Source organism: Aquarana catesbeiana, unplaced genomic scaffold (assembly GCF_042186555.1).
Source record: "Aquarana catesbeiana isolate 2022-GZ unplaced genomic scaffold, ASM4218655v1 unanchor235, whole genome shotgun sequence".
In the NCBI taxonomy this organism is placed as follows: Eukaryota; Metazoa; Chordata; class Amphibia; order Anura; family Ranidae; genus Aquarana; species Aquarana catesbeiana.
In genome coordinates this window covers 168276-183044 of record NW_027362663.1, presented here as the reverse complement: position 1 = coordinate 183044, position 14769 = coordinate 168276, and the positions used below count along the sequence as shown (strand labels likewise).

At 46.1% G+C, this 14769-nt stretch overlaps 1 protein-coding gene across 1 annotated transcript in view; it reads right to left on the bottom strand.

Annotated features, from left to right (window-relative positions):
• LOC141121952 (uncharacterized) overlaps window positions 1-14769 on the bottom strand; it is a 234718-nt gene that overhangs the window by 201426 nt on the left and 18523 nt on the right. Inside the window, 4 exon segments of the mRNA XM_073611718.1 lie at window positions 957-1163; window positions 1243-1449; window positions 1529-1756; window positions 1846-1943. Coding sequence (XP_073467819.1) covers window positions 957-1163; window positions 1243-1449; window positions 1529-1756; window positions 1846-1943 — 740 coding nt within the window.

The following is a 14769-nucleotide window of genomic DNA, read 5'->3' as shown; positions in this document are numbered from 1 at the left end:
TCAAAAAAAGGGGGGTGAACGAGCACCCCCCCCGGACCAAACCAGGACACAGGCCCTCAGCATGCTTATTCGAATATGGAAGCCCCCTTTAAGAAGGTGGCTCCCAGATCCCGGCCCCCCACCCTATGTGAAGTCATCAGCGGTGAGAGGATAAGAACCGGAGGATGAAGACATCGTCGGAGGGAGAAGAGACACCTGAGCTGCTTTAATAAATGTATTTGTCAAAAACCTGTGTACTGTTTTTATTTTTGACACTTTTTTCTTAGGTGAATGGGTAGGGGTACGATGTACCCCATACTCATTCACATAAGGTGGAGGGACCCCTTCTTAAAGGGAGCTTCCAGATTCTGATAACCCCCCCACCTGCAGACCCTGACAACCAATGGCCAGGGTTGTCGGAAAGAGGCCCTTGTCCCCATCAACATGGAGCTTTGAAATGGGGAGCACAGGGCCCCCCTGCCCCAAAGCACCCACCATGTGGCCTGGTATGGTCCTGGAGAGGGGGGGGGGGGGGGCGCTCGTTTGTTCCTTTTCAAGATCCTCAGCGCATAAGTCACACTGCAAGTCGGATCATCATGACCCGACTTGTGGTGCGACTTTTATTCAAATCAATGGGCTCCCATAGGGAACCATTGATTTTGACCTGTAAAAAAGAAATGCTCAGCAGCTTTTAGGGGCGTCAGATTTTTTTTTACTGCTCCTGGAAGCAAAGACTGTTTTTTTTTTTTCTACTGTCCCTAAACGCTTATGCCTCCAAATGCCTCTGAGTTTATGCGTGCAAGGACACATAGGCTAACATGGAAGAGCGTTTAGAAGCAGTTAAAAAAAAAAAACAGACACCCCTAACAGCAGCTTTAAAAACGTCCTGTGTGCATGAGCCCTTAATATTGTGACATCACATAAGAAATCCACACATTGTCTCTATAAGTGTGTTTTATAACCTCCGTCCCACCAACCTTGTAACAGTGAGGGATGGTGTGATCTTCCTGTGTGGAATCCCGGGAATACAGAGGACGGGGACATCTCTCTGGTGGGTTCCTGGTATTAGGTGGCTCCATCATATCCTTGTGTCCTTCTGAAAACTCCTCCATCACTCCATACTCCTCATCCTCCTCTTTATACTCTTCTTTAACAACAATATTATCATATCCGAGGTTTCCACTCTGAATGTATAATAAAATATTAATTGTAACAAACATGCTGTGTATCAATTATAACTACCAATAATTGTCAATCATCTACCTGATGATGGTGAGGGATGGTGTGATCTTCCTGTGTGGAATCCCGGGAATACAGAGGATGAGGACATCTCTCTGGTGGGTTCCTGGTATTAGGTGGCTCCATCATATCCTTGTGTCTTTCTGATAACTCCACCATTACTCCATACTCCTCATCCTCCTCTTTATACTCTTCTTTAACATCAATATTATCATCCCTGAGGTTTCCACTCTGAATATATAACAAAACATTCATTGTAACAAACATGCTGTGTATAAATCAGAACTACCAAATAATGTCAATCATCTACCTGATGATGGTGAGGGATGGTGTGATCTTCCTGTGTGGAATCCCGGGAATACAGAGGACGGGGACATCTCTCTGGTGGGTTTCTGTATCTGGATGACTCCACCATGGTGTCCTGGTACAGATCTTTGTGTTCTTTTGGAAACTCTGACTCCTCCATCATCCCATCCTCATCATCCTCCTCTTTTATCTCTTCTTTACCCTCAACTTTAGAATCTCTCAGGTTTCCACTCTGAATATATAATAAAAATGACATCAATGGTAACAATGCAGATAACGTACAGATCCTAATGATACTATCAGTGATTGTTCCTCATCTACCTGATGATGGTGAGGGATGGTGTGACCTTCCTGTGTGGAATCCCGGGAATACAGAGGACGGGGACATCTCTCTGGTGGGTTCCCATTACTGGATCCATCTGTAGGAAACACACACACTGACTGAATACATTGTTTCTATGTGTTTATCAGATGATGGGGGATCTAGGTGGACCCTCCGTACTGCTCTCTCCTTTACAATAAAGTCTCCTCTTACCCGGTGATGTGAGGGGCGGCTGATTGTCCATCATGACGTCCTTGTAGAGATCCTTGTGTCCTTCTAAATACTCCCACTCCTCCATGGAGAAATAGACAGTGACATCCTGACACCTTATAGGAACCTGACACACACAATGATACAGTCACCATCCAGACACATCCCTTGTCTGTTACTGGATAATGTCCCAGAATTCCCAGCACCGCTCACCTCTCCTCCATGATCTCTCTGGTGACTTCTAGAATCTTCTTTGTATTTCTCTATTCTATCAGGGAGGGAGGTGGGGGCAATGTGATGGTCATATGATCTCCAGACTTTACAGGAGGAAAACTCTAGATCTGAACACAAATAGTAACATTTAAATGATATTCCCAGAATCCTCCTCACCTCACCATTCAGGTCTCCATTTTATTAAAGCCCCACTTCAGACTGAGGTATAATTTATCCAGAAAGGACCCCAACACTTTGCAGGTTAAAAACTTGTTGTTACAGACATGAGGGATACATTACATACAACACAGAACCAACAGTCCCACTATGCTAGTGAGGATGCCAAGAGTCCACCCACATCCTAAAAAGCCAGATGGAGGGACATTGGGAGGAGGAGCTGTGAGGTCAGTGTGATGTCATAGGATTTTCTGACTTCAGATGGATGGACATTTGGATGGGGAGATTTGAGGGGCCCTCTTTGAGGCCCCTGTGCAAACCAAATCATTGTTCCTGGGTGCGTCCTACCTCTCCTAAACTGAAGAGTGAACTTTGACCTTTACCATACAGAAATCTGTCAGGAATTTGTGAAAGTAATCTCTCATGTGATCAGGTGACGTGCGGAGGAACGGAGTGTAAATAGCAGACAATTTTCTCCAGAGCTCCTAATGGTGGGGATGGATTTTGCTGAGTGCTGGTGCCAAGTTTCCACCCCCCAGGATCACTGCAGGTGTGGAGAAAAGCTGTGTAAGAGGATATGGAGGAGAGATGAGGAGGAGATCCAGGAATCAGGATAAAGGTCAGGACAAGCAACAGATGAGCGCATCCAAGAGATGAAGCCGGGGTCACTACACAGAAAATCAATCCAAGGAAACAACAGGCAGGACGAGGAATAGCAAGAAGGAGCTCAGAGACAAATGAGAATATTGCTCAGCCAATGGGAGATTATCTCAGCATGACTTAGGTCCCCTTCACACGGACGGACCGTTCAGGTCTGCCTGTCAGTTTTTTAGGCGGACCTGAACGGACGCTCCATGCAGGTCTATGGAGCGACGGATGTCCGCGGTGACCATGTCTGTTGACATCCGATCCGCTAAAATTAGACGTATGGCAATACGTTCGCATCCGTCCGTATCAGAGATCAACGGAGAGATCTCCTGCTGAGCTGGCGGACTCTGCTTAGCGAATCTGCCTTGTGTGAATGAGGTCTTACATAATGAAGGAATCTAGGAGCCAGCTGAAAAAGGAGACAGTTTTTTTTAGGGCAGTGTGGGCTGTCAGTGCCCGGGGCCAGGCAAGTAATTTGTGAGTAATCTGTGAGGTGCAGAATGTAGGACATGGGGTGCAGGAGATGGATGCATGTAATAGGGTGCAGGAGACAGGACATGGAGTGCAGGGTACCGGAGAAGGGTGTGGGTCACTGCAGGGGCGCAGTGTACAGAATGCAGGACATGAGGTGCAGAACACAGGACATGGGGTACAGGGTAATGAAGAAGGGTGTAGGTCACTGCAGGGGTACAGTGTGCAGAATGCAGGACATGGGGTGCAGAATGCAGGACAGGGGGTGCAGGGTACCAGAGAAGGGTGTAGATCACCACAGGGGTACAGTGTGCAAAATGCAGGACATAGGGTGAAGGGTGCAGAACGTAGGACATGGGGTACAGGATACCGGAGAAGGGTGTGCAGGTCACCGCAGGACATGGGATGCAGGAGAAGGGAGAAGGGTGCAGGATATGGGGTTTGGGGTGCAAAACATGGGGTGCAGAAAGCAGGACATGGGGTGCAGGGTATAGAACACAGGACATGGGGTGCAGGGTGCAGAACACAGGACATGGGGTGCAGGGTGCAGAACACAGGACATGGGGTGCAGGGTGCAGAACACAGGACATGGGGTGCAGGGTGCAGAACACAGGACATGGGGTGCAGGGTATAGAACACAGGACATGGGGTGCAGGGTGGAGGTCACTGAAGGACATGGGGTGCAGAATGCAGGACATGGGGCACAAAACCCAGGACATGATGTGCTGGGTGCAGAATGCAGGACTGCTGGTGCAGGGTGCAGAACTTGGGGTGCAAGGGTCACTGCAGGATATGGGGTGCAGAACATGGGGTTCAGGGTGCAGGATGCAAAACATGAGGTTCAGGGTGCAGAACACAGGACATGGTGTGCAGAATGCAGGACAGGGGGTGCAGGGTACCAGAGAAGGGTGTAGGTCACCACAGGGGTACAGTGTGCAGAATGCAGGACATAGGGTGAAGGGTGTAAAACGTAGGACATGGGGTACAGGATACCAGAGAAGTGTGTGCAGGGTACCGCAGGACATGGGAAGCAGGAGACGGGAGCAGAACGCAGGACATGGGGTGTAAGTTGCTGAATGCAGGACATGGGATACTGGGTACCTGACAAGGGTGCAGGACATGGGGTGCAGGATATGGGGTTTGGGGTGCAAAACATGGGGTGCAGAAAGCAGGACATGGGGTGCAGGGTGCAGAACACAGGACATGGGGTGCAGAACACAGGACATGGGGTGCAGAACACAGGACATGGGGTGCAGGGTGGAGGTCACTGCAGGACATGGGGCACAAAATGTAGGACATGGGGCACAAAATGCAGGACATGATGTGCTGGGTGCAGAATGCAGAACATGGGGTTCAAGGTGCAGAACACAGGACATGGAGTGCATGACAGTAATCCAATCCCCCCTCCCCTGTGTCCTCCTGCATGTCCTGTACATCTGCCCAGCAGTGTGTGAGAGCAGAGTGGATGGAGAGGACATCTTGTGTACATAAAGCAGCATGTCCCTCCCTGGCTGGTTTCTTAGCTGGCTGCTTTGCAGGCTTGTCCTGGTTACTCCTGTAAGGAATCTGTAGTCCTGTTTCTCAGCACCTTGTGGAGATCTTTGTGGCAGTGCCGAGGTGGCGCCATGTTGGAGATTCGGTCCCGCTCCTTCCTCTCTGTTCTGCCGGAGCGCTCTGCAGGGACACAGGCAGCTGTGGGTGGAAGCAGGAGCCGATGGTGACAGTAATGGGGCTGCAGAAAGGAGAAAGATCGGCAGCGGGAGCTCAGTGAGATGAGTCCTCTCATGTCCTGTCCTGTCCAGTCCACCCCTCACTTCACAGGTCGGGTGTCATCATCTCCTCCTCCTCCCCTCCCCCTCCCGCCTGGCCCCGCTCCGAGCCACATTCCTGTCTGAATAATGTGTCCGGGTTTCAGGCAGAAACATTATTCAGACCAACAGTGAGAATGACAAGAGCCCAGGGGCCAGGACACCATTTCTAGTTACCATGGTGACCTGGGATTTGACCATAGAGACATGGAAATTCAGCTGGTTCAGCAGAGATCGGTCACATTTCCATCCATGTGTGGTCACTGCCGGATAAAAGTCACTCCATCAGCGGCTGCAGCCAATAGCTTCATCACTGATCTGTGTATTCTGAGAGCGGAGGAGCGCCCCCCATTGTCAGAATACAATAGTGCAGCGGGGAGGATTCCCCCATCCCCCGCCAATGTGTGGATGGGGGAATCACTTCAGTTTTTTCCTCTCATCCCGCTGGATGAACGATAAAACTGAACCATGTATGACCAGATTTGGAAGGAAGATATATTCATCATTAGTGATGGGCTCCGGTTGGAAATCTCACATTCCCGATCCCGACAGGAAGCCGACACTGCACAGCGCTAATCACAGACAGTGAGAAATTTCCTTATCTGTGCAGCTGAGGAGCAGGAAATGTCTCACTGTCTGTGATTAGCGCTGTGTAGTGTCGGCTTCTTGTCGGGATGGGGAATGTGAGGCTTCAAACACACCGGAGCTCATCACTATTCATCATCAACTGATCCTCCCTGCTAATCTTCGTATATCCACACTATATATGTGTGTATCATCATCTGCTGGAGATAAAAGACATCACAGTGACTATGGAGGAAGAGGACGGACATGACGGGGGGTTACTGGGTGTAAATAGAAAATAAGATCTTATTACCTCCTCTACTGCCACTTCCAGCAATGTCTTCTCTCTACGTCCTCCCGACTTACCTCTCACCCGGAACTTCCTGTCTGTACCTGACATCACTTCCTGTCTTCCAAGAGTGGAGCTCCACATTTGACAGGAAACAAGTGGCCTCCACTCTTTTTTTTTATTTTAATTTTTGTTTAATGAACTTTAATGTAACAAACATTCAATCGACATTAGAAACAATGTTTCCTGTCACATCGTATCTGGCTGCAGACTGGAGCTCCACTTTGCACGGGAGTCAGGTGACCTCAACAGATTTTTTTTTTTTTTTAAAAGCAACTTTAACCCTTTTGCTGCCAGAGAGGTTTTTGCATTTTCTGCAGACATTTTTTAAAAATCACTGTAAAATCACTGTAGGCCTGAAGATTACATAAAAACCCCCAAAACATGATATATTTTCTGAGAGTATCTCAGTTTTTTTCGCCAGTGTCTAAGGTCCTGGTCACGTAATGAAGTGCTAAGAAGAGATCCGCTAAGAAATCCCTGATGGGACCAAGGGGCTATGCAATTGGATCCATCTAAAGTGCCTGAAAGAGCAAAATGGATGGTACCCGAGCCTCTTATAAGAAGAGCAAGGTTTCTGCCTGTAATGCTTCTCTTTTGAGAGCTGGACCCTGAGTTCCGGCACCTTGGTCACGTGAAAGCTATACCAAAGAGTTGCTCTGGCAGGGTGCTGTACAGGTCCAGGGGAGAGGACCCCATATACAAGGAGGGCGCGGTCTCTGAAGGTCTGTCATGACAAAGCTCGCTGTGATGGGTGAAGATTGGACTCCTGCTATCTACAGTCCTGCAGCGAGGAATGGTAAGTCTGCATTTGTTTGCAGTTTCTATTTTAAAAATAGAGAGATCTGACTGTTTTTTTTCCCGGTAGCCACTGGGAGCAGTGTGATTGATGCAATGTGCTCTTACTCATGCTGGCTGCTGTTTCTTCCCGATCCACTAGAGGGTGCAGGCTACAAACTAGAGTTCCAAGAGTTTCCACCGTTTCGTTTTCTAAGATCAAACGTTCCCAAGGACCCAGTAAAGAAAAAGTCCTTATTTCTGGCACTGGACCGGTTAATGTCTCAGGGAGTAATAATAGAGGTCCCCTCAGAAGAGAGGGACATGGGGTTTTATTCAAATCACTTTATGGTACCAAAACCAAATGAAGATGTCAGACCCATTCTAGATCTCAAGGATCTGAATCACTTTCTAAACATCCACTCCTTTCGCATGGAGTCAATCCGGTCAGTTGTATCCCCCCTACGGGGAGGAGAAGGTTCTGGCCCCAGTACTAGCAAGACTAAGGGGCCAGGGTATAGCAGTAATGGCATACCTAGACGGCCTACTACTGGTAGATCAGTCAGTCGCACGGTTAAACCAAGGGTTGTCCAGAACGGTCAGTTATCTGGAACACCTGGGTTGGATTCTGAATCTAGAGAAATCATCCTTATGACCAGTAAGGAGATTGGAGTATTTGGGCCTGGTCATAGACACAGCCCAGGAAAGGTTTTCTTTGCCTCAGGCAAAAGTCAACGCTCTGAGAGAGCTGGTCCAGGTGGTCAAGGCAAGGAAGGGTCCTTCCTTCATTCGCCTTTGCATGAGATTTCTGGGGAAGATGGTGGCTTCCTTCGAAGCGGTTCCCTATGCCCAGTTTCATTCAAGACTGTTGCAACACAGTATACTGTCTGTTTGGAACAAGCAGATCCAAGCCTTGGATTATCCAATGAATCTGGCCCCAAAGGTGCGCCAGAGTCTCAGGTGGTTGATAACCAAGAATTTACAGAGAGGAAAATCCTTCATACCAGTTTCCTGGAAAGCAGTAACAACGGATGCCAGCCTATGGGGCTGGGGAGCAGTTCTAGAAGAGACCACTGTTAAAGGGAAGTGGTCAGAGTCCGAGAAGACCTTGCCCATCAATATCCTAGATATTTGGGCAGTACGTCTGGCTCTAATAGCCTGGACGATCAGGTTGCGGAATTCTCCCGTCAGGATAAATCCGACAATGCCACAGCAGTGGCCTATATCAATCACCAAGGGGGCACCAGAAGTCACGCAGCCTAGAAGGAGGTGGACCATATTCTGTCCTGGGCAGAGAAACATGTTCCTTGCCTATCTGCAGTCTACATTCCAGGAGTGGAAAATTGGCAGGCAAATTTCTTGAGCCGCCAACAGTTGTTCCCGGGAGAATGGTCTCTACACCCCGCCGTCTTTCTGGCCATATGCCAAAGATGGGGTACCCCGGACGTAGATCTAGTTGTGTCCAGGTTCAACAAGAAGCTGGACAACTTTATGGCAAGAACAAGGGATCCACTCGCACTCAGAACAGATGCGTTAGTGACCCCATGGGATCAGTTTTCACTGATTTATGCATTCCCTCCACTTCAGATGCTACCGCGGCTTCTTCACAGGATCAAGGAAGAAGGGAAGCTGGTAATCCTAGTAGACCCGGCATGGCCCAGGAGATCCTGGTTTGCAGAGATCATAAGAATGGCAGTAGGGGAGTCATGGACTCTTCCATCTCGCCCAAACCTGTTGTCACAAGGGCCGATATTCCATCCTGCTAAATTTAAAGGTGTGGCCATTGAAGCCCACATTTTAAAAAATCGGGGGCTTTCAGGTTTAGTAGTAACCACCCTGATTAATGCCAGAAAGCCGGTCTCCAGGACCATTTATTATAGGGTCTAGAGGGCCTATGTCTCCTCGTGTGAAATCAAGGGTTGGCATCCTCAAAAGTCTGTCATAGGGAGAAATCTGGCCTTTCTACAGTTAGGAGTAGAAATGAAGCTGGTCCTGAGTATGATCAGGGAGCAGATTCCCGCCTTGGCAGTATTTTTCCAAAAGCCGCTTGCTTCGCATTCTTTTGTCCGGGCTTTTATACAAGGGGTAATTCGGATAACTCCGCCAGTTTGGTGACCCTTGTGCCCATAGGATTTGAATCTGGTTTTGTCAGTGTTGCAAAGACAGCCCTTTGAACCTATACGAAGTATTCCTTTGTTCCTTTTTGACAAGGAATTTGTTGCGGTATCAGAATTGGCTGCTTTTTTATGTAAAAAGTCATACTTAATTATCCATAAGGATATGGTGGTGTTGAGTCCTTACCCGACCTTTTTGCCCAAGGTAGTATCAGGTTTTCATCTGAATCAGGATGTCTCCTTACCTTCCTTTTTTCCAGAACCTTGTTCTGCAGAAGAAAAATTGTTAACTGCTCTCACTACATCGAGAGAATGTAAGGCCTATCTGAAAGCGACAGCTCTGATATGGAAAACTGACGTTTTGTTTGTACTGCCCGAAGGCCCCAGAAAGGGCCAGGCAGCATTGAAATCTGCTATTGCTAAGTGGATTCGTCAGGTGATTAGTCAGGCTTATGGTTTGAAAAGAAGGGTTCTGCCTTTTCAGATTAAAGCGCACTCTACCAGGGCAGTCAGTGCTTCATGGGCAGTGCATCACCAAGCTTCTTTTGCAAGGCCGCTACTTGGTTGTCAGTACATACATTCACAAAACATTATCAAATGGATGTAAGATGGCAGGAGGATGCTGCCTTTGGGTGCAGTGTGCTGCAGGTGGCAGTATAGGTCCTCACGCCTGGCGGCAGCCACTTCTGGTTGTGTCTCCCTCCTTTCAGATGGCATTGCTTTGGGACATCCCACATAGTAATTACTATGGTGCTCTGTGTCCCGTGATGTACGATAAAGAAAATAGGCTTTTTATAACAGCTTACCTGTAAAATCCTTTTCTTGGAGTACATCACGGGACACAGAGGCCCCTCCACTCTTGTTGGGATGGATATATATATATATATCTATATATATATAGATATCTCTATATATATATAGATATCTATATAGATATATAGATATCTATATATAGATATCTATATCTATATATAGATATATATATATATCTATATATATATATATTTAATATTATATTGCTTTGCTACAAAAACTGAGGTACTCCCGGTATGGGAGGGGATATATAGGGAGGGGGACTTCCTGTCTTTTTGAGTGTACCAGTGTCAATTCACCTACAGGTGGTGTATAACCCTCATAGTAATTACTATGGTGCTCTGTGTCCCTGGATGTACTCCAAGAAAGGGATTCTACAGGTAAGCTGTTATAAAAATCCTATTTTTTTTGCTTTCTGCTAGAAAAAAATAAAATAAAAAAATGTAAACAATCACATTTCTTTATCAATTTAGGCCAATATGTATTCTGCTACATATGTTTGGTAAAAAAAAAATTCCCAATAAGCGTATACTGATTGGTTTGCGCAAAAGTTACATTGTCTACAAACTGTGGGATAGATTTATGGACTTTTTTATTTTTTATTTAGTTTACTAGTGATGGCGGTGATCAGCGATTTTTAGTGAGACTGCGACATTGCGGCAGACAAATCTGACACTAAGTGACACTTTTTGGGGACCAGTGACACCAATACAGTGATCAGTGCTAAACAAAATGCACTGTTACTGTACTGACACTGGCAGGGAAGGGGTTAACATCAGTGGCAATCAAAGGGTTAAATGTGTTCCTAGGGAGTGCTTTCCAACTCTGTGGTGGAGGTGCTTCAACTGTGGGAAGACAGAGATCCGTGTTCCTGCTTGGCAGAAACACATGATCTCCATCTACCCATCTGACAGAACGGCGATCTGCCTTTACATAGGCAGACCGCCATTCTGCCTCTCTTGGAATGATTGCCGGGCCTACCGGACCCGCTGATTGGCTCCTGCTCGCTGATTGGCTCCTGCTCCACAGCGCACCCCAGACCTATTGCATGAAATCACGTACCTGTACGTGATTTCGCGCAGTAGAGCCGCCTCACCGCAGTACATTTATGTGGGTCTGTAGGCAAGTGGTTAAGAGGATAGACACTCTGATATGGAAAGAGAAGCAGCCTAGGATCCGCTTACCTATTTTACAACTGCCCAAAGATGGTGGAGGTTTGGCTGTCCCCTCTGCTAGGTTATACTTCCTGGATTCTCAGCTGCAACATTTTTCTAGATGGGGGACTATTGATGGTGGGGACCCCATTAAAGCTTTACTGCTGTCTAGGTCTAATAAATATTCTCTGCTGGCCCAATTGAAGGTGGGTGGGTTCTAGAAATGTTCCACATGTCCTACCTTGATCTTCATGGCTAAGGTCTTGGACAAGATGCAATGTATTATGGGCTATGATGGCATTTCCAGATTTCATCCTATCTGGGAAAGGGGGCGACTAGAGGAGATTGGGAAACTACAGGGCTTTTCTGCCTGGTATTCTAGGGGTATACATTTCCTGTATCCATTATGTTACAATGGCAATCTAAAATCCTTTAAAGACTTACAACTCGAGTTTGGTTTACCCACCACTAGCTTTTATCAATACCTTCGACTTCGCCATAAACTTTTTATTTAAACCAGGTCCACATCTCTCATACAGATAGACACTCCATCAAGTAGCTACTAGCAAGGAGAAGAAATGTCTTATATCATCTTTATATGGGTCTCTTCTTATAGCATCTTTATATGGGTCTCTTCTTATAGCATCTTTATATGGGTCTCTTCTTATAGCATCTTTATATGGATCTCTTATATCATCTTTATATGGGTCTCTTCTTATATCATCTTTATATGGGTCTCTTCTTATATCATCTTTATATGGATCTCTTCTTATATCATCTTTATATGGGTCTCTTCTTATATCACCTTTATATGGGTCTCTTCTTATATCATCTTTATATGGGTCTCTTATATCATCTTTATATGGGTCTCTTCTGCTTTGCTCTCAGAGCACTCTGCAGCTTTATGGAAGGACAGGGTGGTCTACAGACATCTCTAACATGGATGGAGAGTGGTGACAATCTATATTAGAGCAAGTACCGTTAATGTTTATTTCTCCTACCCAATGGTTGTCACAACATTTTGTTATTCACAAAGTACATAGAACTCCACTTAAATTGTATAGATGACAATCTAGAGAGAGTCCAGAATGTCCAAGGTATGGCGGTACCACTGCGGACCATTTACACATGTGTTGGTGGTGCCCTAAACTGGTGCACTATTGGAATAAAGTAATATCGGTTATAAGCCAAGCGTTTCAGGTGTCCCTACCAAATGACCCTTTGACCTGTATATTAGGGTTTTTGGATGAAGAGCTACTTACACCCCATGCCCGGACCGCTATTTCTTGCTTATTGTTTTTGGCAGGTAAATGTATGCTGTTAAAGTGGATAGCGCCTCTACCACCCACGTCTGAGAACTGGCGTACCCAAGATAACTCCACATTTCTTAAGGAGATACATATCTTGAAACACTGTGGTACTCCACACAAGTTCAATAAATGATAGGACCCGTGGTTACAGGTACCTGGCTTGGCTCCATTGGCCCTTGTTTCTTTATAACTCCTACAGTGATAAATATTTTGTTTGGGTTGCACTAGAATAGGTTACCTTTAGAACAATAATGTGTGGACACATATGGACCTCTCGTAATGCAATTCAATATGCTCATAATCTGCTATTTACAGGAGGTTGGATTTAAACCTCCAAATGTTTAGTGTTGTTTGCTGTCTCTTTGGACATGTATTGGTTATACCTTACTATATGGCCAGACTGCTGGTTGGAAGCTAAACAGTGGGGACCTTGAGTGGAGAGCGTGAACACGTTTTGCTTTTTGACTGCTGGTGATTGCTGGGTTGCTTTTTTAGGCTCTTTTTGGGGCTTTTCCTTGCAGCTTTTTAACACCTTTTTTCTGTCACTTTTTAAACAGCTTTTTTTCTTTGCTTCCTTCGACCTACTAATTAAGGGGAGCCGTTAATTGGTCACAGGTGCTTGAGGTCTATATAACCTTCTGTAGAACTCATTGTGAGCCTGCTCATCTTTGAGCTTGCTGGAACTTAGACCAAGTGGAACTGGACTAAGTGGTGAGTTAAAAAACCAGAGTTGAAAACAAGAGGTTGTAACAGGGGTCAAGTACCTGTGTAGGGTGAGTGTGTACCCATGAATTGTAAGTACATGAGTGTAGTGTGTGTGGATCGTTAGTACTTGTGAATTGTGTGTGTGTGCACGTTGGTCAGCGAGTACCTGTATATTGTCTTGTTGAGTATTAGTGTCAGGAAGTTAGTTGTTAGGTAATTTGGACAGGGTATGATCCCCAATCCTCATTAAATTAGTTGGTACGATGCCCGGTGGGTGTGGAGATGCGACTCGGTGTACATCTTGTGGCATGTATGCATTTTTTGGTCATCTGATCGAGGCCAAACACTGCTGTGCAAAATGCTCACATCTAAGACCAGCCTCCCAAGCTCCAATGTTGTACATTACATATTCCTGACTCCTGCACTATATACTCTATCAGTGGCAGCTGGTGAAGTTTTAGAATGGGGGGCGCCAGGCTCCGCCCTTCCTTTTGACCCATCCCACTTCTGATAAGCCCAACACCTTATAGAATCCACCCACTCCGTCCCCTGTATTCCACTTGCTTCCACCCATAATGTCAGGAGTAGGGATGAGCCGAACAAGGGTTTGGGGACCCGGGTCCTGCCCCAGGGGACATGTATCAATGCAAAAGAAAGTTTTAAAAACGGCCGTTTTTTTGGGAGCAGTGATTTTAATGATGCTTAAAGTGAAAAAATGAAAGTGAAATATTCCTTTAAATATCGTACCTGGGGGGTGTCTATAGTATGCCTGTAAAGTGGCGTGTGTTTCCTGTTTTTAGAACAGTCTCTGCACAAAATGACATTTCTAAAGGAATAAAAGTCATTTAAGACTGCTTGCGGCTATAATGTAATGTCGGGTCCCGGCAATATGGATGAAAATTATTGAGAAAAACGGCATGGGTAACCCCCCAGCCCATTACCAGGCCCTTTGGGTCTTGTATGGATATTAAGGGGAACCCCGCGCCCAAATTAAAAAAAGAAAAGGTGTGGGGCCCCCAGGCCCTATATACTCTGAACAGCAGTATACAGGTGGTCCCCGGGTTACAAACAAGATAGGGACTGTAGGTTTGTTCTTAAGTTGAATCTGTTTGTAATTTGGAACAGGTACATTTTTTAAGTGTAGCTCCAGCCAAAAAATCTATTTTTAAGCTTTTTGGATAACATAGGGAAGGGTTATCGTCACCCCTGTAACACTTGTTTTGCTGTCTGTGCCCCTGTTCAGAAGATTTCACCTCACTTCCTGTCCCAATGACAATTGGATTTAGAAAATTTGGGGGTTTTAGGCAAACAAGGATTGGTGATAAAGCATCAGTGGAGACACCTTTTTCCCATATTAACTCTTACAGGAGAGAATTTCTCTTCCTAGGGGTAGATTTCCTCTCACTTCCTGTTGTCTCCCTCCGTTTGTAAGTAGGAGTCGTTTATAAGTCGGATGTTTGAAAGTAGGGAGCCGCCTGTATATACTATACGGCCTGCCCTATATACTCTGTGGAAAATTGGGCCTTAGGTGTTGGTGGTACCAGAACACTGTAAGCCCTCACAGTTACTCTTGATGGGCGCAGGAATGGGCCCTGCTATGAAATATTAGA